The sequence below is a fragment of the Colias philodice genome, chromosome 11 (assembly GCF_061535455.1).
Source record: "Colias philodice isolate Cphi_HAF_F1 chromosome 11, ilColPhil1 Martin Lab GWU primary, whole genome shotgun sequence".
NCBI classification, from domain to species: Eukaryota; Metazoa; Arthropoda; class Insecta; order Lepidoptera; family Pieridae; genus Colias; species Colias philodice.
In genome coordinates this window covers 9,775,401-9,803,301 of record NC_143096.1, presented here as the reverse complement: position 1 = coordinate 9,803,301, position 27,901 = coordinate 9,775,401, and the positions used below count along the sequence as shown (strand labels likewise).

At 30.7% G+C, this 27,901-nt stretch overlaps 1 protein-coding gene across 1 annotated transcript in view; it reads right to left on the bottom strand.

Moving 5' to 3' along the window:
- LOC149484819 (uncharacterized) overlaps positions 1 to 27,901 on the bottom strand; it is a 217,461-nt gene that overhangs the window by 171,779 nt on the left and 17,781 nt on the right. The window contains exon 2 of the mRNA XM_089701111.1: positions 8,455 to 8,597. Coding sequence (XP_089557237.1) covers positions 8,455 to 8,515 — 61 coding nt within the window. The 5' untranslated portion in view covers positions 8,516 to 8,597. The remainder of the gene's footprint in view (positions 1 to 8,454; positions 8,598 to 27,901) is intronic.

Sequence of the window (27,901 nt, the reverse complement as noted above, 5' to 3'; positions counted from 1 at the left end):
ACAATATTTTTGCTTCATGAACCTCTTCTCTTCTTCTACTATCCAAATGTATCACATTAAATGAATAAAAATATTACCATAAAACACGCAAACACCGTTTTCTAGGTAAATCAATTCCCCGCCAAAAGGCAGCCAAAATTCAAAATGGCGCATGCAAATAGTTCTCGAATCACGCTACAAAAGCTTGCGGCAACATAAATTACATAGCCAATTGTTTCCTTTGGTCCAGCTATGGCTGCCCATTGATACGAGCGCTTTCCTCGCAGGGCACGTACAGCTGTTTTTACCAAATGAATGGACACTTCTTATTTATTATATAAAGCTGAGAGTTTAATGCTTTTTACTATTGTGTAAGGGTTATTAATGTCAAAGAATAACACAATAATAAACAAACGTAATAAAATTGTAGAGTAATGTTGTTAATGCATCCGTGTCTAAACTGTTAATACAGCTAGAATTATATTCATTCCATTAAAACTGAACAACCACAATATGAAAAAAGTGTGTCAGTAATATGCAAATATACATAAAATATTCATAATAATTATATCTGCAACCCTTATTTTTAATAATCGATGTAATTGCTTCACATTTACGCTGATTATACTACTTTATTGTAACACAAAAACTAAGAGTTATAGCATTTTAATACTTCGGATTTAATCAAGTTCCAAGTACATAATATTAGTCATATGAAATACAAACAAATAATATTCCATTTACCTGCTATGATATTTTATCTCTACTCTTTCGAGAGCCTGTTATTGCATAAAGGAAAACGTATATTATAATAATTCTTATATATAAAAATGAATCGCAAAATGTGTTGGTAAGCGCATAACTCGAGAACGGCTGAACCGATTTCGATAATTCTTTTTTTATTATATTCCTTGAAGTACGAGGATGGTTCTTATGTAGAGAAAACGTAAATATTATGTACCACGGGCGAAGCCGGGGCGGACCGCTAGTGTAAGATAAAATTGTCGAATAAGCTGTCAAATACCCTTTAACCTTTGAATCTCTGTTTCATATCATTTGAAAAAAAGCGTTGCTAAAAGGGTGACCTTTTCCTAAGCATGTATAAGAAAATGAACCTCTGTCTCCTACATGGTACTGCTAAATGTTAGATTTTACATCGTTATTTAGCATCTGTTGACTAAACTACTAAATAATGTGAGTGATTTATATTTTAGGTATTTTAAATTGCTGTGAATTCTATCAATTTACCAAACTGTGTTTATTTAAATACGTTACTTCAATTATCTGTGTAATTGAATAAAAACAAACGATAACATACGTGTAACATAACACATATTAAGCTTACAATTTTATGAAAAATATTATTTCTAAGCTACGTCTCTATAAATGTATACGTATAGTCTTCCGTAATGGGCGTATTTTTCGCGCTTTTTTTCCATGTTTCTTTTTGTAGTAATATGTGGACACAAGCAGATATGGAAAAATCGTATTAAATACCGGTTTTAAATGACCTAACCTCGCCACGTATGTTACCCAAAGCCCAGCGGAAGACATATTTATTTGACGCTCTTGCAAATAAGTACTTCACAGGTGAAACGGTAACTAAGGCAGTCGATAAATCTGCGGTTCGGACTTCGGACCTTGATCTTTCTAGAACAATTACTGTGAACGATTACGGACCATTCCTTCTGGGTTTGTATGGATTTGCCGTGGACGTTGTTATTTATGTCCCGGGAATTCCAAAAAATCTCACGTAAAAGTACGTTCCTACTAGTTAAAGGTCTAATTATTCTACTTCTTTATATACTGAAAATTCGGACGTACACAGATAACGCATATTGCTTAAAAATATTTTTTATGTTTGGATATTTACTATGATATTATATTCATGACTAGAGCCTTTGTATATAAATCTGCCTGTATCTGCCTTATAAAAAAAAATTGTTTGTATATTATTATATATTATGGTTAGTACATTTAAATACATTGAAGTGAGCAAAGACAAAGGAATTCTAGAAGTCCATAAATTTAAATACTCAAAGAATACATTATATCCCATTTCAAGTTGGGGAAATTATTTGGTTGAGTAAAAATAGGTCTCAGAATCTTTTAAGACCTTTCTGGAACAAAATACAATGTAAAATTGAATAAAACAGGTGACGCTTTTTGTAAACAGTTTAATAGACGTCGTTAAAAGAAAGAAACGGTTTCAAGGTTTCTTTCTCTATGTTACTAAGAGAATTATTTATAGTAAATAAATTCATTAAAACTATACATAGAAAACTTATTGCTAATATAAGTATACAAAACAAAAAACAGTATAGTTTATTAGGCGGCCTTATCACTTTGAAGTGATCTCTTTCAGGCAACCTGGGCAAAAGGTTATTATATTAATAAGGAATATTATAGTGTATTTTATTTTAAAATAAATTAACTACTTATTTTTCTAATAATATGATATATTCCACGTATCGTTTGATGTTAACATAAGCATTTTAATATTATTGAGATGCTTAAACATAACGGTTCAATGCTTTTACAGTATAAAATACAATATTTCATGTTTAATATTATGAATACATTTCTAGCGGACTTCTTCGAATCCATGCTCCACTTGTGTTCAAGATAGGAATAAATGGAAAACTTTATTAGGTAACAATTTTGTATCAATATTATTTTTACTCGAAAGCAATTTTATAAACATTACCATACCAATTTAATTTAAAAGAACCTTTTAAATGGTGTTTTTAGAGGTTGAGTTAATACTTGATTTATATACTTAACCTAATGCAACGTTTTAAACGATATCATAAAAATATTGTTTTTTTCAAATCTGTACTGTTGAATAAAATCGAAAACAAAAACTTTAAGCTAGATATTATAAATGCAAAAATAGCTCTATTTGCATAGTGTTTGTTGTTTTCACACCTGAAACGCAGAACAAATTTGGCTATATTATGATATAGATACGTAGAATAGACTTTTGTGGTAATGTTATAAAAATTTGATAAAGTTGAAATTAGGGACGGTTTATACAGGAACCATTATCGATTGTATAGCGAACTTTTAATACCATGGAAACTACTGCTATAAAATAATTTTTGTAATATATAATATATTATTCTACACTAGTTATCCGCCCGCGGCTTCGCCCGCGTTTTCAAAGAAAACCCGCATAGTTCCCGTTCCTGTGGGGTTTCCGGGATGAAAAGCCTTTTTCTTATTCTGGGTCTTCAGTTACCTACATACCAAATTTTATTGTAATTGGTTCAGTAGTTTTTACAACATCCATTTACAATATTACATTTACAAACTTTCGCAATTATAATATTGGATGGAGGTTCTAGTGTCTAAAAAGTGCAAGATCCATCAATTCGTCTATCGATCAGCCCTAGTAAAGAAATTTGGGAGAGGGAACGTAACAAACGAGGAACAAATCCTGGGCTAAGAATATTGGCATCCCTGAATAATACTAATAATAACGGCGGGTCAAAGAAAATCATTTCGAGGCGGCAACTTTGTATGAAAAGTTTCTTCAATATAACGAATTATTGGATTTGCAGACTCGATGTAATCTCATCGGACATTTGGAGATATCTTTTTCCTTAAGTTACGGAGTTTTTGTAGTTCTTACTCACTTTTTGATTATGATGTGTTTGTGATACTATTGTTTGATAATAATATGAACGATGAATATCTTCATAAGCTAAATGACGTCATATTATGGTAGCGCAAGATTTGGCAGAAAATAAACTATATTATACAATTTTTTTTTATTTATATTGAAATATGCAACAATTTTAATGATCTACATAATATTATCTGCCGTAAATTCCATAGATGAAATAATGTAAAGTATATCCAATAATAAATTATATAATGCATATTTATAACTCAAGAATAGCCAATGAACACTCTCTCCTATAAACAGACTTCCCTATGTAACTTTTTACACCCTTATCCGAAGCATTTAGTATAAATATTAAATATATTATCAATGTCGTAGGTATCTATTTACCTACTAGGTATAGATAAAAAGATGTCTCATAACATAATTTTTTAAAATTTAATATAGAATTCTATAAAGCTATGAAACCTTGTTCTATATTTTACAAAGAAATACACTTACATTCTAGTACACTATTAAAAACAGAGTATCTTTATTAATTCAAAACTATATTTGAGCTGTGTTGCTTATTTCCACAAAAATACTTCATTTATTTATACAAGTTAACATTAAATTAAGTCTTGAATTAAAAGCAAGCGAGCGAATTACCACGCTAAAAATACAAGCGAATAAGACAAGGTAGTTAGAATAAGACGAAAATGTTTGCATACTTCGTCCCATTCATCTTTTAACCGATAAGTAACAAGATTGTAAATAAAACTCCAACTTTCCAACTGTATTCAATAACAAATATCCTGACAATAGACATTCATATTCGTTCCAACGGGTTTGCAAGATGTGTGAAATTTACATACAAACGAAATATGTGAATTTTTGAATATGTACCTCAAATAGTACATAGCTTGTTCTAACACGATCTAGTGCGGAATAAAGATGTATCTGAGGGGACATATTGAGATATTGCACCTGTAGGAAGTAGATATTCGAAACCGGATAGAGCCGGTCTCAACCGGCGCAAACTGGTTTATACCGGAGCTGAGTCGATTTATTTATTGCATGTGCACTTCGTGTTTGCCTGCTGTTGATTTGAATACGTTATAAGATTTCTCTGCAATTCTGTGGTTTGTATGAAGCGCGTTATAATGGAGGAATCGTTCGGCCAATTTTTATTCATGAAAATTAAGGCTATTAATATCTCTTGTTTTAAAATTACCTACGCTTTTAGGAAATATTATTATTAATTTATATACCTACAATATATTTATAAAATTTTTGTAACAGTAGGTATTTTAATACAATATGAGATACATTAAAGGATAACTATACCTCCACGGATAACTCGTACCTATACAGGGTGTCCCACTGTTGGTATGCTAAGCTCAAAGGAGATTATAATTTTGCATACGCTGAGTACGTAAAAAATAATAAAAAAATTCCAGATTCATTTTTTTTTTCAAATAGATGAATTCTTAAAACTCTATGTGTACACCCATAACAAGCGAGCCGCCCAACTTTGCCACCAGCACGTGAGCTATCGTTTAAGATTATGTTTTCATAGATAAAATGCTCATATAAGAGAAGCGGTATATGCCGGCTGCGCGAAGGTAGAGAAGAAAACATGGATTTTCAGGAAAAATTTAGCAAAAAATTTTGGACGTAATTTTTTTTTAAAGTATTTTTTACGTGATCAGTGTATGCAAAACTACAAGTTCCTTCGCGCTTAGTATACCAATAGTGGGACACCCTGTATAGTAGATAACTTGACACCGTATAACTTTTAACCGTCCTAATACTTCTGTTTTGCTGAATAAATATATGTTCTATTTCACTATCTTCCCTTGCAACACAGCTATAAATATAACCTTGACATGATACCGCATTAAAAGGCACAATTACAACATTTTTCCGCGTTTTGATTTATACTTTGGAGTTGCTCCAGTTAATATTGAGAAATTAATCCGCTAAGAGCGTTTTTCCTTAAGAAACAAGCTAATTTAAAAGAGAGCAACGGAGATTTTTTTGTTTACTAATTAGTAAAGTTATCTTCGGAAAAATATAAAAGCACGGTTGAAGTGCCGAAAGAAATGAAAAGTACAATTATTTGGTTATATAATGTACATTATGAAAAGATTTATTCATTTCAGGGTTTGTGCCAAATAATGCCAATTAAAGCAAATGTATTTGGTCCATTGTTGAAGGAAGGAAGGTATTTTTGTAAAGTTTGCTAGCAATATATTATAGCAAATCCTATAAATACGACCCCATAAAATATTATGTAAGCACGAACAGATATTATATGTAAATCTATGTTTTTATACCATCTATAAGTACGCTTAGGGCAAGGTAAATAAGCTTTCCTTCGGTACGCATTTTTATATTTGTATCGAACCGATATTTCTATCAAGTGGGATTACTATGGTAAATCCATCGTGATAAGAGACGAATAAATTTGGGAAAATAACAATATTCTTGTTAACATTTGTACCGTTGTTTCAAGCGAAAATATATCAAAATTGGGGTACTTTTGTAATAATCTAATTATAATTTAAATGACTGTTGAATCAAAGCGAATGCTAATTTCCGCAACTTAGCACCTGCAAATGCCAAATAGTATATTTTTATCGTTGAATAAAGTGCATCTATAATAATAAGATTACGAATAGAATTACCTTCGAATAGTGCTTATCAAAATCGCGCCTGAAATCCTAAAAAGAACAAGGTCCGCCAGGAAGAAAACGTTTCCTTAACAATGTCTATAATATTACAGTATACTTTAAATATCGTCGAACTCTACAAAAGTCACATAAAATAATAAAAACTACTTTTTTTAAGCAAACCTATAAGTAAAAAAAATATTTTGGTCAAATGAGTGACTATTTATGGTTATTTCCCGTTTCCGCGCTTCGAAGGGCAAAAAGGTCATCCCGCTCATTAAGGTAGTCGTTAAGACAAGTCACTAAGGGCTTAAACTATTATATAACATTGTGGCAGTTATTTAAGTATCAAAGCACACGAGCGAGAAGTTTGTGAAAACATGTGCAAATAAATCGTTCGTGGTCTGTCTTTAAAAGGTTTATTAAAATCTTTCAGTCCGCCCCGGCTTCACTCGTGGTACATATTTACGTTTTGTCTCCATAAGAAGCATTCTCGTACTTCAAAGAATAAAAAAATTAACGAAATCGGTTCAGCTGTTCTCGAGATATCTAGATACAGTTTTATTATAATACAGATTTATGACAATAATGAAATTTAGCGTATGTATATCAGTGAAATAATTCTGTGATAAACACGTTTACCTTAATGTTAAAAAGTTTTAATGTAGAGATATAAATAACAATTTCCAAAAAAAAATTGCATGCATAGTTTTGTAATGATGGATAATAGTTATTTATTTTATCATAAACACACCTATTTATAACATTATAACAAAACAGAAAAATAAATAACTACACAATATCATAAAGCCATCAATTGAATGATTTAATAATAAAAACCAAATGTACGGTATATTATGTTTGATAAAAAAATTAATCTTTACCGAAATGTATATTCTATGGCAGCGGCTGACTGAAACAATTAAATAAAAACAATTTATCTCAAAACGCCTACATTATTGAGGAAAATAATTTATTATCTGTAACGAGGTTGTAATATTGCTTTCCCCAACTCCTAAATAAGAACAGTAATTAGGAACAATCCAAAATTTATTTTCTCAAGATGTGCTTGATCTTATTAGGTATATGAAATAAATTGATATTTAGGTATAGGTGTATTTATGGTAGGTACATGCTCTGCGTTCTTCGTTTTCCAATACTATACAAGTATATATTAACATGCAATACTTACATGTTTTTATGTTCATCAATAAAGAAATTAGAAATAAATAAATAAATAAATAATAAATAAATATATTATTACAAACGCAGTCTCTCCGAACTTATCTGATTAATGAAAGTTGTAGTATTTGTGTAATCGGAAAATCATGCAGTGTCTTCTAAATTTACAAAAGTGTCGCATCAAATTTCGCAAAACCTGTTTATATATTTTAAAAGAAATTTAGTATCTAAAAAAGTCTCAAAATAAGTACACAACTCTACCATATTACTCTACAATATTATTTTTCAAAGTATCTATATGAATTCCTATATTATTCCAATTATTTATAAGGAGCTAAGAAAACATTATTATCATGTTGAGTACTGCTTATTCCAAGAAAATAATGTTCCGATAATATACATCGATGAATAATAATATGCTCCATATATTACGAATATCTCAGCACTGATTCTTCAAATGCATCAATACACGTAATGTTACTGCACCTATATAAAATTTAACCATAAGTAAAATTTGCTTCACATTTTTTTGATGTCTTTTCTAATATTTACGTATTACGTACGTATAATATTTAGCCGTTTTGCAAAAACATCGCTTCCTCATTACATATTTGTTAACGTTATTTTTATTGCCCTCGTTCGAAACAAATGAAAAGGTATATCTACAAACGAAAATAAACTCGTTGTAAAACCATTATATACGCGTTTTATATGCCTACGTGTTAGTTATCTCTAACCTTTGAAAGCATATCACTACATAATATAAAACAAAGTCGCTTTCTCTGTCCCTATGTCCCTATATAAGCTTCAATCTTTAAAATTACGCAACGGATTTTGATGCGGTTTTTTTAATAGATAGAATGATTCAAGAGGAAGGTTTTAGTGTATAATTTATTTTGTTTTAGACAAAGTGGGCGAAGCCGCGGGCGGAAAGCTAGTCTACGATAGAGAATTGTATAATACCACATAATACTCTAAGCGGTTTTCCAAGAAAACTACAAAGAAGCTCACCATCAATCCATCCGACCAGCAAACAGCCGCTCAGTATGAGTAGGAAGCCCAGCGTGCCCATGTTCACTAATCACTCTTACACTAAAATGAAGTCACAATCCGTTTCCATTACAACGCCCGACACGACATTTTGTCTTGATCACCTGTAACAAGAAAAACTGTGTTTAGCGATTTGACGGGAATTGTAAATTATGTTAAAACAATTATATTAATGGTTGTTAAAATATTTTATTTACAAGATGTAAAATGTACATTATTTGAAAATATTTTTTAAAGGATAGAAAAAGGTTTTCGTTCATATAAACAATTAGAATTAGAATTCTATAAAACTAAATATTAAATTTACATCCATACAAAATATACCTACTATTAATGAAAAACTGTATGTCATCTGATAATAATCTTTAATGTTTATATTAATTAACATCTTTTCATGTTGAAAAAATACACGTGTTTTATACTATTCATTTTATACTGTTCGTTTTAAATAATAAAATATACTTAGAAAATGATATTGCATTCGTCGAGAAAAGATGTACAAACTCAGAAAATATATGAAATACATATCTTATTTCTAGCATAAAATATAATGCACAGAGAGAAGTAGCTTATAAAATATAGTATATTAAATATCAAGTGAATGTAAATTTAAATTTAATGTATTTTCAATGTACCTAGGTAGTAAATATTCATTATTTTATCTGGTGACATTCCAGTCAAGATATATAACAAGTTCTAGATTAGACTCAATCGGTGATTGAAAAACAGATAGTCATTTTATAATTGTAACGTTAAAAATAGTTGTAACATTGTTCTCATTAAGGCAAAAAGTCACTTGATAGTTGTAATAATAGTTAAACTTAATTTGGGAAAAAGACAGTATGGACATTCTATAAAAGAAAAATACATTCATAATATCGCTACTATTATTATAGCAGTATTGTCATTATTGGCAAACAATTGCCATGTTACAGAAAATGAGGCGCGAAAAACACATTCTGACTTCGTCTATTTACTCAGCATTTTGGCTAAGATCAAACTGGAGTCTATCTCAGCAGCACGGACTAGATACTAGACTATAGTCATCATTAGAACGTTAATAACATTGCATTTCACCCTTTCCAACGGAATACTTATTAAAGTTAACACAAGCCAAGTTCACCCCACATAATTGATGTCACGCAGCGCGGTGACGCGTTGCGCTGTGAATGATAGATAGAAGACATTGTGAGCAAGTGATATTATGAGGAAATTGCGAGCTGAATGAAAAATCGCGTGACATTTTTCGCCTTATTTTATTTAGTTGTTTTTTATCTATTCGAGGATCGATCAGGGTGTTATGAATGGGGTTATATCGGAATGGCATATTTTGATAGCTAAGAATATGTTATACACATTACATCATATTATTATTTATAGAATAGATCGTATTCTTTATTAAATTATCGAACCATGCTCTACATAATGCAATAAGAGCATTGCGAAAGCTAATATGAATCGAATTCCTGAACCAAAGTATTTCGTTTTAATGTTCACCAACATGTTGTCAATAAAGCATTCAAACCTAATTAAAAAAACTTAAAACATTTTTTTTCCTATAACGAAGGTATTGGCATTTATTATAGGTATAGAAGTGATGAAACGTGCTACAATTTATTAAATTCCTGCATCATCAATTTTCACCCACGCACCAACTCTGCGCCATAACTCAAAGGGATTTGTTTAACGAAGTCGAATTATATTTGAGTAGCAATTATTTCCGTATCAAATTCTTGCAAGCTTTTTTTTTAATTTTCAATCAATGTTCCGTGATTTTTTTAAATGACTATTTTGAAATAATGAAACAACTCTACGAAATTTTATATGGATTTGTATCTATGTATTATATTAAACAGGGTATTTTTTTAAGATAAAACTACTTATTTAATGCACTTGTAGGCGTAAAATATTTATATTCTTAGTTAATTACATTTGAAAATAAATAAACATGCTTGAAATATGCGAGCACCGTTTTCATAGCTACTCACCCGAGCGATTCTAAGTCAACCAAATTTTCGTTAATAAGGGTAACTAATTCTCAACCATTCTGCCAATTAAAACTCAAACACTCACTGAAATCGAACGCGTAACCATTTGCATGTCGTTATAACAACCTGAATCCGAAGTAAACCTATCATTAATACTACAGTTACACCGTCGCACGCAAGCCCGATGCTTTTATCGGATTATACTTCATTACAGCGAAAGGCCTATTGCAAACGAGTTTGTATAACATACGAGATCCGTTTTAAATGATCATGTAAGTAAAAAACACGAATCCGCACGTGGACCTCCAAACTTTTAATATTTGCATAAATATTTGTTTATTAAATCAAGGCTTGTTTATTGACTATAATATTAAAGACAATCTCACAAAGTAGTTCTTTAGCTCTATGATGCAAATTGAGCTTTATTTGTAACTTTAATTAATCATAGAACGTTCGCATGTCATCGTCATCCAACACGCACATCCATACTAATATTATAAATGCGAAAGTAACTCTGTCTGCCTGTCTGTTACTCAATCACGCCTAAACTACTGAACCAATTTGCATGAAATTTGGTATGGAGATATTTTGATCCCCGAGAAAGGACATAGGCTACCTTTTATTGCGAAATATGTACCACGGGCGAAGCCGGGGTGGACCTCTAGTATCCAATTAAGTAGATATGGTTATGAACTAAAAGGAGATAATATGTGACCTTACATTGGTAGACTTGTGATAAAGGGGGTTTGTGACCTTACATTGATAACAGATTGATTGTGACATGGTTCAATAGTTAGGTACATCACGCAACCCAGAAAAAACATACCTATTATATTATATTTAGAAGTATCTTCATTACACGACGATTGAAATACTGTCCACTATTATGTGTAATTTATGTTACCCGATGTTTCAAAAACTTAACAGCAAGATTCGTCACGAAGAGACTTATATATTTTATCATCATCATTGCCTTAACATATTCATCGTTAGTAGACTATTTAAAAAAAATGTACTTATGTTAATAACCTTATTTTAACCTCCCAAAGTCATATCACAATATGACAAATATATATTATATAGGTTTACTAGGTTATATTATAGGTAAGTACCATAATATATGTTATCGCATCTAAAACGCTACAAAAGAATAACAAAGGAGAGCATAGAGCTTTACTACAGTTATTTTCACATAGTAGGTATATAAATAGGTCGTTTACCCCGTGCAATATTACGTTCAATAGTTCTTATGAATTTCTCATCCCCATTAAGTATTGAATAAATTGCTTATTATTGTTATTACGCCCATATTCATGAATCAATATAACATATAACAATAACGCAAGGTGCATTAAATGTTATGCTTATTTTGTTAGAATACATCACAAAGGAGGCAGATTATTTATGAATTATTTATTGAATGAAGGACTGTATATAGTTATATTCATTGCTAATTCCACAAAACTATTCATGTATACGGTTGATATGCAATTCGTCTCAACAGTTAATAAGGGTTAACATGTTTAACAATTTTATTATAAACTTAGCAAAAAATTCAAAATCATTGTTTCAGTAGACATATAAAAATACATACTCGAATATTTATCATACCGAGTACTTTTCTTCCTAATAATTTATATTTATAAAGCATTTGAATGCCATAAAATACTTAATATCAAATTAATAATCGGTTTCGTAAACGCTTATGTTATCAATCCGAAAGCTTATTTGAATGAGATTGTATAATCTTATCTTATATATAAAATTCTCGTGTCACAATGTTAGTCTGCATACTCCTCCGAAACGGGTGGACCGATTCTCATGAAATTTTCTGTGCATATCGGGTAAGTCTGAGAATTGGCCAACATCTATTTTTCATATGTACCACGGGCGAAGCCGGGGCGGACCGCTAGTCTTATATATAAAAATGAATCGCAAAATGTGTTGGTAAGCGCATAACTCGAGAACGGCTGAACCGATTTCGATAATTCTTTTTTTATTATATTCCTTGAAGTACGAGGATGGTTCTTATGTAGAGAAAACGTAAATATGTACCACGAGCGAAGCCGGGGCGGACCGCTAGTTTATCAAAAAAACAACTGAATGATTAACAGGTTAATCATTCAGTTGTTTTTTTGATTTGAACGCCAAGAAGAAATAGGAATATATTATAACGTAGAGTCGTTTTGTATATGTACTACATGGTTATACCTAAATCTAGATACATAGTGAATTCAATAATAAGCAAAATAAGAACAAGTCTTACAACTACACCTATACCAAATATAGTTCCCATAAGGAAACTACTATCATTAACGGCTAAATAAACTCGCACTTCACAAAGCCCGCTTATACTAACCAAGTCGAAATAATGACGTTATTACGGAGACCCGATCGACTAAACCAGCCCAGAACATTCGACAAAGAATCGATTCCATCCATCGTCAACAATAAAGCTCCCGATATTGTGTCTACACAATGCGACCCGGACATAAAATCGGATGTAAGCCGGTCATAATGTCCCGGAAAAGTTAATTAAATCGACCCGTTAACCGCTGCGACGTTTTTCAATTGGCACGGGTTAGATTGACGGACAAGGAGATTATGCGGGAGTAATAAAAACTGTCAAATGTCAACCGTTAACAGCGGTGGGCAATTAAATAAATTCCACGCTACGTTGGTTGACGCACGCACATAAAACTTTATTTAAAAGGACTGAGTTTTCATTCAATTTTCGAATAGAGAACTTAATTAATGCAAAGTTATTACCTAACAGAATATTATGCTTTCGCAACCCTAAAGATAATGGCAAGACATGGAAATATTTATCAATCTATATGGTACGTGTTGACACTCATATGTAAGTAAATATATATTTCCTACTCATAACAAAAAATACAATGATACTATTGTAAGCTTCATCACGACGTAGCGAATAATCAAGAACTATTTTTAGTTTCATATCACACACGTATCCTTCAAAGTTCAAAGACACCTCACTATAAATATCATAATAAAAACTCTTCCTTATAAAATTCCGATGCAGTACGCTCATCAGATTATAAGCAGCATCAATGCATCACGAAGCAATTCCCAGCTTGCGTCTATGAATCGTGAACCATAACTCTTTGGAGACCTCGGAACTTATTGCTTCCCACGATTTGTTTATTGGATTATATCGTACAATTTTTATTACGAATCCATTTGCTTGGCTCATTTTAACGAATTATACCTTATTTATGGATATGTTAGGTGATTAGGTACAGCATGGTTATTCAATAACTATTTGTCTATTGTCGTGATGAAGGATTATTGGTTATAGTTTTCTAATCCATACTAATATTATTAATGCGAAAGTAACTCTGTCTGTCTGTCTGTTACTCAATCACGCCTAAACTACTGAACCAATTTGCTTGAAATTTGGTATGGAGATATTTTGATACCCGGGAAAGGACATAGGCTACTTTTTATTACGAAATATGTACCACGGGCGAAGCCGGGGCGGACCACTAGTTTAGTATAAATAACAATAATAGTTTGATTAAAGTAGTTTAATACAAACCAACGACGTCATACTCACAATGCAATAGGTATGAATGATAGCTATCATATATACATATTAAGAATAATTTCAGCTGTAATAAAATTTAATTGAGCGTTTATAGTGACAATAATTTATTATGATTATTTTACTTTTTCTGTATTGTATAAAATAATTGCAATTTATGCCATAGCCTTATTATGTATTCCACAAATATTTAATTCATCGTATACAGCAAATTCGAAGGGGAGAAAGCACAAATAATAAGAAATAGATGTAACGTTTAGGAAAGAATAAGTCCGCCGTATCATTAACCGCATGAAATATTTTATGAGGGTGTAGTCCTATTAGTAACGTGGGATATAGTGATGTGCTATACCTTCCGCTAATTTTACAACGTTTGTATGTTAAAAACCGTACAAAATTAAGAATTAAAAAAGAGTGTGTATGCCGAGCACACGCGTCAGAAGTGAAACTTCTTTGGCAAGATTCAAAGATACCAAAATCGTCGCCTTACTGTACGTCGTGACGCTATTGCAATGACACGACCTTGAAATTTTATTCTCAACGCTCCTAAAGTAACAACCAACCCTTCAATAATATAATATTTTAAATTTTTTTTAAATTACAGAATATTGCGTACCAACTTCTTTGAATGCTAAAGTTTTGTGTAAGTAATGAGGATTTTACTAGAAAATCATTGAGAAAGATGAGATCTAGGTCATAGTTCTTAGTAATTTTTTCATCACCGGAATTCAATTACTTAAGTTTATTTTCTAATAAATGTAAATTAATAATGAAAAATGATTTAAAATGCCCTGTATTAAATGATAACGTAAAAATATATAGATATTTTAATATTCCACAATTAATTAAAATTCGAAGTATATTTCGAACATATAATTCTGACATATTCACTGGTCAAGTTTTATATAAAAATAACGTGACTTCCAAAATATTAATGTTCGTTTTTATAATTTTTGTTTTTTTGTTCCCAAAATAACTTCAAACATTTTAATGTAATTTAGTATAAGTAGGCTCCTATCTAATAAATTGATCTTGAATCTAGATAGATGATTTACTCTCGTGGGCTTAAGAGAAATTAAGTCTAGTAGAAATCTATTTTATAGAGATAACCATTTATAAATGAGATCGAGTTTTTGTGTAAAGTTCATCTATACTTACTTAATAATATTATAAAGCTGAAAAGTTTGTTTGTTTGAACGCGCTAATCTCAGAAACTTCTAGTTCGATTTCAAAAATTATTTCAGCGTAAGATAGCCCATTTATCCAGGAGCAGAGCACTGCGGGCAAAACCGCGGGGCACAGCTAGTTTAGTATATTAATACTCGTAATTTTCACAAAATCTAACCTATATATTATTATAATTACTACGTGTAAAATAACAACAAATCAAATTCGGTCCAATAACGTTATTGCCATAAAATCAATTTTACAAAGAAATTGCTTAGCAATTACTCGGAGGGTATCCAAACACCCCTCATTAAGCCGTTAGTTGTCCAGCACAAGCGACTCTATTGCTCTATTATTAAGGTTCAAAACGTTATTAGCCCATCAAATAAAAACGCTTACCTCATCACAAAAGAGACAATGGTAATGCGCCGACTAAAGAAGCTACTCTTCAGTTACGAGTGACCCCAGGCGTTGATAACTCTTTGTTCGGAGACTGATGAACCCCTTTTAGCTTACACGCTTTATATCGAATGACTTAATGACTGTTGACAGTTTTTTTTTTGTGAATATTGGAACTAAATTGCTGTAGAATAAATCGTGAATAATGTGATCTGGTTTAAGGTGAAATTAACGTGGTAATAAAGTTAAACAATAAAAGAAGTAAATTAGAATATGTGGCAAACTCTATCAAATATCTGTGTAAAATTTCAATCACAAATAACAACAAATTACAATGGAATATGGCTGGTTTTAGTTAAAATTATCTAAGTAATGATCTTATAATATTGAAAAAAACGTATGTAGTATGTACATATAGAGTCTAGGATTAAGAAATTCATTTATTTATGATGTTCCGAACATTACAAGACCAAATCGACGGAATATCAATAAGATATGATATCAAGATCTTAAAATAAAATAGTGAACATGACATTGTGTTGGTAAGGCCGTGTAAATTCAGATATTACAATAATTTAATATTCTTATCTTATTTCCATGTTCTCTTATTTGAAATATATAAAAATAAAAATATTTACATCGTCCGAAAAATGTTTGAAATGAATTATTTTACCAAAATATTTTACAAAACGTGACCATGACATTTGTATAATCTGAGACTGCTGGTGTTCTGATTTACAAAATCATATAAGGGAATATGTTTTGTTTTTTATATTTAAAATGGCCGAATTAACAAATAATTTATCATAACAACACTGTAATAATAATATTTTCCCTGAGCTATACAAAGTGCAATGCTTCACAAAAATTTAAATTGCAAGCAAAACGAATCCCTTAATATATTCAAACCGTGTCTTCCCGAAACGGGAAGGCGACTCGTTCCAACAAAAACACTTCACTTTAGATAAAGAACTAAAATGTTGCATTTAAATCAATTTTTATGTTCCGTCCGAAGTCGAACGTTTACAATCTTACAGCGAGACCTTATCTGTAAAGTTTCTTATTCTCTTTCAAACAAGAGTCTCTTAATCTGTCCAATAAAAGTTCAAGATGATGCTCGATAAAAAACATTATCGAAGCAATATTTCAAAGGCAATCGACTGAGTCATATCATTCTGCCCCAGGCTGCGTGTAATAGATTGCTTAGTATCGAATAGATTTTAATTCGGCGTCCGTCTTAATGTTATTGAATTATTGCTTCAGGAATAAAATTTCGGATGATTCAGCCAGATTCTTTATAATTATATAGTGTAGATAATGTAAAATCAAAAGTCTGTTCTATTTTTAATGCCCCAAGAGAACGTGAACGTGTAAAAAGTCACATGTTATAGGTAGATATTTCTCGAAAAATATGTGAAATGTGCATATATTATGTAAGAATGTATGGAACTCAAAATGAATCTATAAATATGTTTCATCTAGAGGTATAAACTCATTCTCCTATAATATGTATATGTATCCATTCCTTCTTTAAATTTTAGACCATAATCCACCATTATTATTTCATTTTCAAAAATTTTATCCTTAGGTACAATGTACATAATATTATAGAGGATTCATTAGGATATCTTCCTTCACCAATTGGACCCTAAGAATAACGTCGGATTAACCATTTCTTATTACTATTGCTTGTAAAAATAGTAAATCAAATAACCTTCTGGTTATTATGCATCTATATAGTCTTCCTCTATATTTTAATAATACTTATAGTATTACATAAATACTTTACCCAAAAATTATTTATACTTTGAATCAAGCTTTGAATAAAAAAAAAGAAACACGCAAGCAATTATAACTGACAAGAGCACTTACAATCAGAGACAATGCACGTGAAATATCAATATTGTCGCAAAATATTTTTGTACATAATATTCAGATTCGATACCGGTTCTTTGAAAACATTGTTTCATATTTACCAAATGAATACAACAGCCTTTTAATGCGTGAGTATTTCGAGTGTATTTCACACGTAACCTGAGGGGATGATTGTATCTGACGGTATACAGATACTGAAACATAATCAGGACAAATGAAATGACATGTAAACGTGGGCTTGACTCCTCGTTAATTTGGATATCTTGTTTTAATATCCTTTGAGGTATATTAAAAAAAACACGCGAGAATGTCATGTAATGAAGCTGCAAGTGTTACTTTTGTAGCATGAGGTTTGAATTCAAATATAAAGAAGAGTATAATATTAATGTGATAACTAGACATGCACTGTGATCATAACGATATTTATTTCATGCCGAACATTAATACCACACTATAGGACAGCAATAAACTCGAAGCTTAAACTGATTCTATAACTTCAGTCATTAAAATGAGTAGCATCCCCGAGGAAAAACAAAGTTGCGAAATAACGTTCACGTTTATAACCCATATAAACTAGGTGAATACGCTTTAGCCAGTCTAAGAATAGTGCATCAGCCGTGCACTCAAGTCTCACATAAAATTCTATTTGGCGAATGTACCGGCCTGTCAATTTAGTAGGAAATTTGTAACAACATGTCAAGTTCATACGATAGCAGGTACGCGCTAGATCGCATCTGAAATTGCCGGAAAGATTTATGGCACGTCGTTTGTTAGTTTTGATTTGTTTCGTTGTAGTAAATTCGCGAGTTTAGTCCTGCCGCTGTGGATAGTTCGCGTTACATGTGCCAAAACCGTTGCCGGGAAATAGAAAGTTCCATTTTAATCTGACGTGTTTGTTTCGTTATTTGCGGCGAAAATTGAGACGTGATGCAATTTTAGATTGCGGGTTGCGATTTTCATATTTTTTTATGTTGTTGCTTGTTAACTGACATTGGGTTTATTTTTTTGAACTGAATATTAATTGTTAAGAGAAACTAAATAATATTTCATAATAGTGTTTTGACTGTTTTTATTAATTGTCTATAATATGATCTCTTATTAAGTAGTTGTTAAATATAGGTACATAATTATACGAATATTACCTAGTATAACGCATAACACGCTCTACGACATAAATCTCTACACACAACACAAAATTCATAAAGCATTATACAAAACAACATTAACTTTTAATTAAAAATAGCTGAGCCAAGCTTAAGCAATCCACAAATCCTGAATTAAACTTAATAATACAAACTGGAGCACTTAAAGCAAAAGTCAAAAGTCCACTTTAGCTGGCGCCGAGACTCTGGAGATAAACGTAGACACATGAGCAATGGCGTTGAGTTTCACTTGATATATCACGAGGTTTTTAACACAACAGACTGGTATAATGAGCATGGTTGGAGTATCATTGAATTGGTAATATCTGGCCTGCTCGCTTTATTTAACGCCCCTTGCGTGCGAGTGTTACGTGGCCTTTATTAGTTGTTTCTTAATAACGCGTTTATTAGTGATCTTTATCATCATCAGCTAGTTTTTGTTGAGGTGTGTATAGTGGCCAAGTGTGAAATAGTCTCACTTGGCAATTGCATGTTCTGCAGTTCCTTAATTAATTCAGTATGATGATAATAATGAAATCAATTCAGTCATTGAAATAGTAGTGATGTAGAGTAGTTATTATACATCTTGCAGATGAATTTATAACTTCTAACCTTATTCAATTATGTACTGTAATGTTATGTTTAAAATAAAATAATGTTTCCCTGATGTCTCAGACGTATTACGTAGGTATCTTAAGGAAAGCCACAGTCGTTTGGAAGCTTACACTGCTGACATGGGAATAAGGATGTAATACCTACGTAGTAATATCTTAGTATTTAATTATTAAATATATTTTTGTCTATGTTAACATTAAACAGTTTTTAAAAGCTTGTCAAGCTTTGTTACACGAATACTTTTAACACAAAAAACATATTTACGCATGTTCAATTTACGTTAATGGTTATTGTAATTGAAACACGAAATAAACTGGGCAAAAGTCACGAAGGCGAAATTATTTTCGGCTCGAAACAATCTTGACACATTTTCAATTAAGATATTTGAATATTCAAAGTAAATTGGAGTTTAAAAATATAATTACCCACTCGACGGGTTCCGAGACGCAGGTAGACAAATGATACTCATGGACACTGACAAATAATTCTTGAAAACGGATTCATTTTTCATATTTCAGCGCAGCCTTAGTCTTAACGATGTTTTCAGCAGAAACTGACTTTCCTATATTCCTGAGTGACCTAATGTTGTGATTTATATTGTACTCTCGCATTCGAGGACGTTTGTTACAAGTTAAAGTACTTCAGCAAATATAAAGAGCAAAATATGTTTAAAAATATATTTAATGAATGTTCAACATTGTCGTCACAATATGCTTTTCAATATGATGATCCATTTGCGATAAATGCAATCGAAAGATGACAATTTTAACAATACATTAACATAATGGGACTGTGTTATTATTTAACAAATAATTACTCGACACTTTTTATATAAAAAAGATCATATTCTGATATTTATACATAATAAATTTATAAAATCAAAAGACCAAAATACCTTTTAATATTTTTTGGTCTTTCATTATGTTATACATTTTTAGAAATTAAAAATTTCATTAAGAGTCTGGGAGACTCTCGCTGCAAAGTTGCGAATCGTCGGGAAAGTATAATACCTATAATGAATAAATCGCGTCTAAAATCCATTAAAATCTTTAATTTTTACCTTTAAATACACGTTGGAAACATGTCTTGTATATATTTCAAAAACACTGAAGCAATTCCTTTTTAATAAGGGTATTTATTGTGGACGATTCCACAGCTAGCCGAATAAATTAGCTAACAACGTTGTTTGTAAGTTGCACGGAAGCAATCATTCCAAATTAGGTAGCCATTTTGGTGACCCGGCTCTTTCTCTCCTCCTTTTTCCTACTACTTACTACTGAGCAAAATAGAGTCAAAGTTTTAATTAATTGTACAAGCTTGGATAAAATAGATTTTTTTTTCATACTCGTTCATAAATATTTATATACTCAGCTCCGTTTATAAGAACAAACTTGAAATAAGTTCTTTGGTGTTTTAATAAGAGCTCTTGGCTTTAAAATTTTCTCAAACATAACTTAAATTTAACTTGCGTAGTTTTAATAATGGTGCAAATTAATTAACGTTTTAAAAGGATTTTTGTTGTTTGTTAGTTTATTCAATTGGTACTTATCTGTTCAATGAACTTTTAAAAATGTTCGCATTATTATATTTACACCTCTCGATTCGATATGAGTACGTACTACATAAAAATAATTTATTGTTATTTTATATTATAATTGGTAATGCAATACGCTAAAGAAATGCAAAAATAATTGACATCATCAACTCTACGTAGGTACTCCAAGATATACATACTATGTATACATACTAACTACACTTATAAAGAATCAAAAAAACACTAAATCAAGTTGTTTTCAAAATGCATTCTCAAATCCCAATTGAAGTCTATACCTTATGCTCATACACGTATAAAATTAGTAATAAATCTCGGTTAGATAAGATATGCAATAGGCTACTTTTAAGAGCCTTGGAAGGCAGCCAGCTTAAACCTCAGGTAAGCCTCAGATAACATACCTTCATACACCTATTGTAGTTCCTTAATGCAATTCTCACTGCTACATTTTATACTATGTTTTATTACTTTTATATTGGGTTAAGCAACGACATTATTTCGGTTGTTTGTATTGTATGTTAATTAAGTTTTAATTTAATATGGGCAACTAAAAAACAGAGCTTTTTTTCAAGCATTCATATTTTTCTCTATTGAAGTAAGTTACATTATATTCTCTACTTCTAATCAAAAAATAATAAATAATTGTTATATACAGTGATATATTTTTTTAATAAACGAAATAACGTATTATTTGGGCAATACGGTTCTAATACGTTATTATTTTACAAAAACTTAATTGCATTAATAGACAATAATATTTAAAGCCTTACATGCCGTTCGTTTAATCTTAATTAAAATTCTTGCAAAATAAACCTTTGCAGAAGCTGTATAAAATTCCGTCAAAGGAACAAGATCCTACGAATCAAAAAGCGTTTCTCGAGAATTCTGTAACTTCGTCGTGTTTAAGAATTGGATAGTACCTGAGCTTGCGCGTTTAACACTGTAAAAGGTGTATAATATAGATTACGTTAAATAATTATTTTATTTAGCTTTTTCCTACATTTATAAATGGCAAGATTTATTGGAATATAGGTAATATGTAAGTATTGCTGTTTCGATCTAATATGATGTGTTTTGTATTCTATTCATGTTGATAAAATGTTAAAGTATAAAAAATTCGACCACGAGACGGGATTAGAACAGTATAAATTTATACAGAACTAGATTTCCGCCCGCGGCTTCGCCCGCGTTTTCAAAGGAAAACCCGCATAGTTCCCGTTCCCGTGGGATTTCCGGGATAAAACCTATCCTATGTGTTAATCCAAGTTACCCTCTATATGTGTGCTAAATTTCATTGTTATCGGTTCAGTAGTTTTTACGTGAAAGAGTAACAAACATCCATACATCCAACAAACTTTCGCCTTTATAATAGTATTAAGATACTATAAAGCTAAATATTAAATCCTATCCAGTAATCCATGTTATTCAACATGAACAAAATTGTTGAATTAAATTCTAAAGACAGGTAAATTAACAAAACGGTTTTGCCTTTACATCAATATAAATAAAATTTCATAAAGAATATTACAAATATACGTCACTACATTCGCAGAAACGCATACATTAAAATAAAAACACTTAGTTAATTTATTAATCTGTATAAACCGATAGCAAAAGCATCAAGTAAATAGGTATAACTATTAAGCATATTATAACCAAAAAGTGGTCAAATGAAACTTTTTCCGAGTACAGCTAAGCTGATTATCCAAGCGTCATACGATTCCGAATACCAGTAAATATTTAATTGGAATGCAGTGTATTCGATTTTGTAATGGAGTTACGTCGTTTTTTATTTATTCAGTGTTAAATTTTGCTTATACATTATTCAAGCGCAAATGGTTCGGTAATATTTAAGGTTAGCTGTAAACTGATTTGTTAAAAGCTTTCTACGTTTTTAAAATGTTATAATGGTTCTATAAATAAGTATGTTCAATAAAATGTTCTTTTATTTGATGGAAAATTTAACAAGCTATAAATTTAGCTTCGTTCATGATGGACAAGTTTAATCGCAAAAATATTACAACCATACACATAATATGGATTATTAAATCCACAAAAATGTAATGAAACGTTGTGTAACAAACTTGACATACTTTAGAAAGAAAGAAAAATTTAGTTTTATATCAAACGAACTGAATATGTCAAAATCATTTGGAATACAATAAAACAAACGGACAAAATTTGTATATCTTAATATATTTAAATCTCGTGTCACAATGTTTGTCCTCTATGGCCTCCTGAACCAATAACCGATTATAATAAAATTCGCACACCATGTGCAGTTCGATCCAACTTGAGAGATAGGATAGTTTAAACATGTAGGTACCACGAGCGAAGCCGGGGCGGACCACTAGTTTAATATAAAAAACATATAGATCACTTCGTCGTTATACTCAAGAAACTTAAAATTGTATAACAATATACAACAAATATTATTACAGCAAATTAAATAAGCCAAACAAAAGTGTTTTACACCTTCCAAGTTAAATTGCAGTTCGTCAAGAAGTCATAATACATAAATTATAAACTTCGCTAATTTGTTTCTTAACACAAACCTGTTGTAATTATACGAATTTTCAATTACAGCCGAATGAAATATTTAAACAAAATCAGCATTTATAGCGGAAGAATAAATATAAGGTTCAATGAGTGATTTATTGATATTTACTTTACAATGAATTATTATAATTGGTGAAGCGTGTTGGCATGATTTAAATCTCATTACCGACTTTTACAATATTCAGTAAACAAATTATGGCTGCTATTATATTATTACTGTAACGAATATCTACATGATATAACGGCGTATATATTATAGTATAAAATTTGTATGTGTGCCATAAATCTCAAAAGTTCCCCGAAGACCTAAAACTGCCCATTTGATTTTACATAGCCCTTAACACTGACCCTACGGTCGCTCCCCGCGATAACTCTGACGAAATAAGGAAACGAAACAACCTCCGATCATATCACTACCATCTTCACCAATATACTATTAGTGGACACAACCAAGCGAAAACAGCCCCAATCACCACGCGATACAGATCAAAATATCGTGCGACCCTACATCGTTTACATCTAAGATAAGTTTGGATAGAGTTTTAGGTCAAAGGATAGAGTATATTACGTACTAGTAAGTGCTCTTGTATTTGACTCGATTGGGATTACGTATCGAAGGAATCGCTATCGGGGCGATTATCGATTCAATCAGATGAACAAATACTGCATGGAGTAAAGTTTGGGGATTGGTAATTGAATTCAAAATGTGTTACGTAATAGCACTCGGTTTTAAGATAAGGTTTAAACTTTGGTTATATAAATAATGGTAGTTCTCACATTCTAAAATAATGAATGTTACAAAGACGTATCAAATTTCTCATGAATTTCTCCTATTAGACTTATGTATATATATAGAAAAAGGTCATACAAGAGGTCATAGGGAATAAAGAATTGAATAATAAGGGCTATTTTCGCATATAATATCAATTTTTACAATTCACTAGTAATACAGTGACTGGTAAGTACTGCTTTGTAAGACTAAATTTATCGTATCCTCTCTATAATAAATAATAATTTCATAGATTCTATTCTTTCTTAAGAATTTTCGCACAATTTGAAATTCTTTTGTAAAGAGACCAAACATCTATTGTTATCAGAGTGATACATGTATTTTTAAAGCAAATCTAGAGACCGCTTCATAGAACCTAAAAATAGTAATGTTAATATAACGTAGCTTATGTAACTTAGAATAAGATAGCTTAAATTCACGAATAATATTTTTTAACATAAATCTAAACTGTTTTCAAATTGAAAGAATCGTAATAAAAATACAGTTGAAACCTCCTCTTTTTTTGAATTCGGTTGAAAATAGAATGACTTAACGATTAATTAGACTATTTTCTTCTATTTAAAAGTAATTTTGAACTCCTAATTTACAAAATTGGTAAAATTTATAATCGCCCCACTACTTAGACCTACCACACTCACAAAACGTGTACCTATGTGTGTAATTTATTCACAGACAAAATTACAAGACCTCTTGCCTTCAAATTTTCTTCAATTACATCTTAAAATGGTTAAAGATTTCGATTATGCCATATAAAGAAGAATTCGGTTCAGTTTTAAGTCAGGTTTTATTTTTTCTCAGTGTTTATATTTATATTACTTAATCGTCAGAATTGAACTTCCTCGTCATTGAGTCTAACGTATTCTTCTGGCATTAAAACAAATAAATAATAAATTGTATAAAGTATTTATTAAATTTGAAAGAATACGCACCTACAATGTTTTATACCGGTAGGTTTCTTTCAGCTATCCATGGTAAACAATATCAACTTATATTTTGCAAATACATAAAAAATATGTTAAAGGTAAAAAGAAAATTTATTTAAAAAGCTTCCAATATTCATTTAGAATACAATAAGCTTAAATTAAAGGCCAATTTTCCGAGACTGGTACAGATCGCACCCACGCTATTTAGTTAACAGTAATCCATATCAATCAACATTAGAAACAAAATTAATAATATGTTAGTTTTACCACGCATAATATAATACTACTAGCTTGAAAAACCCACATAGTTCCCATTCCATTGAGATTTACGGGATAAAACTTATCCTATCTCCTTTCTCAGAATTTCATCCAAATCGATTAAGTGGTTGAGGCGTGAAGAAGAAACAGACAGACAGAGTTACTTTCGCTTTTATAATATTAAAATATATTATAAATATAATTAAAATTATAAATATATACTAGGATTTTACTTAATAATCGAGAAGTACATTAATATTATATTAAACATCTGTTATCTCAACTACAAACAATATTTAGCACAGATATAAATCACGTTTGCTTCAAGTTCTGATGTAAGTTTAGTTTGGCCTAGATTTAAAACCAAGACTTGAGTTCAGTTACTTGAGTTTTAATTATATTGCATCAAGGGAAACGTGTTTTCTGGAAGTTTTAATAATATAATATTTATGCCCTTCGAATAATCTTGTTTCATTTTACCCGAACAATTTTGTTCCTATTAACTACTACGCTGGTATTAATAAGTATTAAGCATATTTTCATTATACATAATATATAACAAGCTGTGCCCCGCTTTTTTACCCTCATTGCTCCGCTCCTGTTGGTCTTAGCGTGATGAAATATAGCCTATAGCCTTCCTCGATAAATTAGCTATCTAACACCGAAAGAATTTTTCAAAACGGACCAGTAGTTCCTGAGAATAGTGCGTTCAAACAAACAAACTCTTCAGCTTTATAATATTAGTATAGATTATAGTACAGATTAATATAGATTCACCATGGATTCACCACATACATAATCAAAAGAATAAGAAAAGAATGTCACAAACGGTTACAAAAAAGGTTTTAAAGACGTTACCTCATTTGAATATTGAACTTTCAATACGTAATAAGAGATACTATAATATCGAAATTCAGGAGCATTTCCATTTGATGCAAATGAAGAGATTTGAATGATATTATCCATAAACGTGATCATTCACGGAGAGAACCTTAAAATGTTTTATCTCCATACAAAGAATATACCTTGCAATATGACGTAAAGCGTACCGATAACTTTATTACTGCTATGAAAGTTGATGGGAAATGAAAATTTAATGTCATTATTATTCATTTAATATCTCTTGAATGGACACGTTTTACTGTGGCTTTCATGTCACAGAACATGCTCGCCATTAATGTTTAATGTAATTGTCGAAAATGATATGAAAATGAACGTCAATCCCCATTTATATGGCGTGTTTGTCCAATTAAAAGGGAATTTGCATAATTTTTCACTGATTTCGCTTGTCTGTTGGTTTCACGGTTGCAGCTGTTATTGGTCACTGAAAATTGATTTACATTATTGTAGCTTATTATTAGATTGTTATTCTTACAGTATAAATACATATTTACAGAATCGGGTCTACGATTTCTGAGTAAATAACGAAAACCGAAAAAACTGAGTGAAAAGCGAAATATCAAATAATTAAGCACCTATTTAGATTAGACTTCAATAATTGAAGTTCATATAGGTAATTAAATTATTAATAAATTATACAATATTGTAACATCACGCATAGTTAAATTAGACAAGAACGATAAGGATAACTACATAACAATCTCCAAGAAAAATATATTATGAAAACAATAAAAATCAATCTCTATTTTTGCTATAATAAGCTTTGAAAGTTTGAGTCTAATAATATTATTTTGTTTTGGTAATTTTAACAGTCTTTAAGATTTAAGTAATAAAAATTATTAGATAAAAGACAATTCTATCAAGGCCGAATCTCCTACAATCATTATTGTTCTTTACAAATTACATTAGTCGCATAGTAATTGGTCAAGAGCTCTTAATTAAGAAATATTCGCGTTTCGAACAAATAAAGCGGTAAATCAGACGGAAGGGCATTAGCAAGACGAGGGTAAATCTGTTTTTAACGAAAGTAAGTTAAAAGCAATAAATTTTACATTGGTACGTTTGTTTACACTCGCCTTGAGATACATGCGCTTGTTTTGATGTTTTCAAATGTATTAAGCACAAGGTCTTTCAACTCAACAATAAATAGATTATTCAGCGGAAACAGTGTTTAAACAAATTTTGTACATTGATTTTTCCCTAAGCAAGATTTTTTCTAAAACTTATCCTTTGAATGTAACACATTTCATTCACTGATTAAACATCAATCTTACTTCGTAGCTATAAAGTTATGCAAACCCACACTAATTATTAAATCAAAACTTGCATTTTTAAGCTTAAGTATATATTTCTGTAAAACTATATCCCAAATATCAGAAAGTTCAATATGTCTAATAAATACACTGTTATTCTGATTCATATTTTAAGAAAACAAATATTTTCGCTCCAACATGATAATATAAAAACTGGAAAGAGCATCCACGCAATCGGATTAAAAAAAAATTTAAGTCGTAAAGAATAATAGAATAATCCCATTTGCACTCAGCAAAGAAACAATATTAAAATCGAATAAAAGCAGAAAACGACTTCTCCAGGGATCTTTACATTTAGCGTAACGGAAAAAATAAGGAACAGTATTACCTCAAGCGAGCTTTTATACAATTAAATTAAT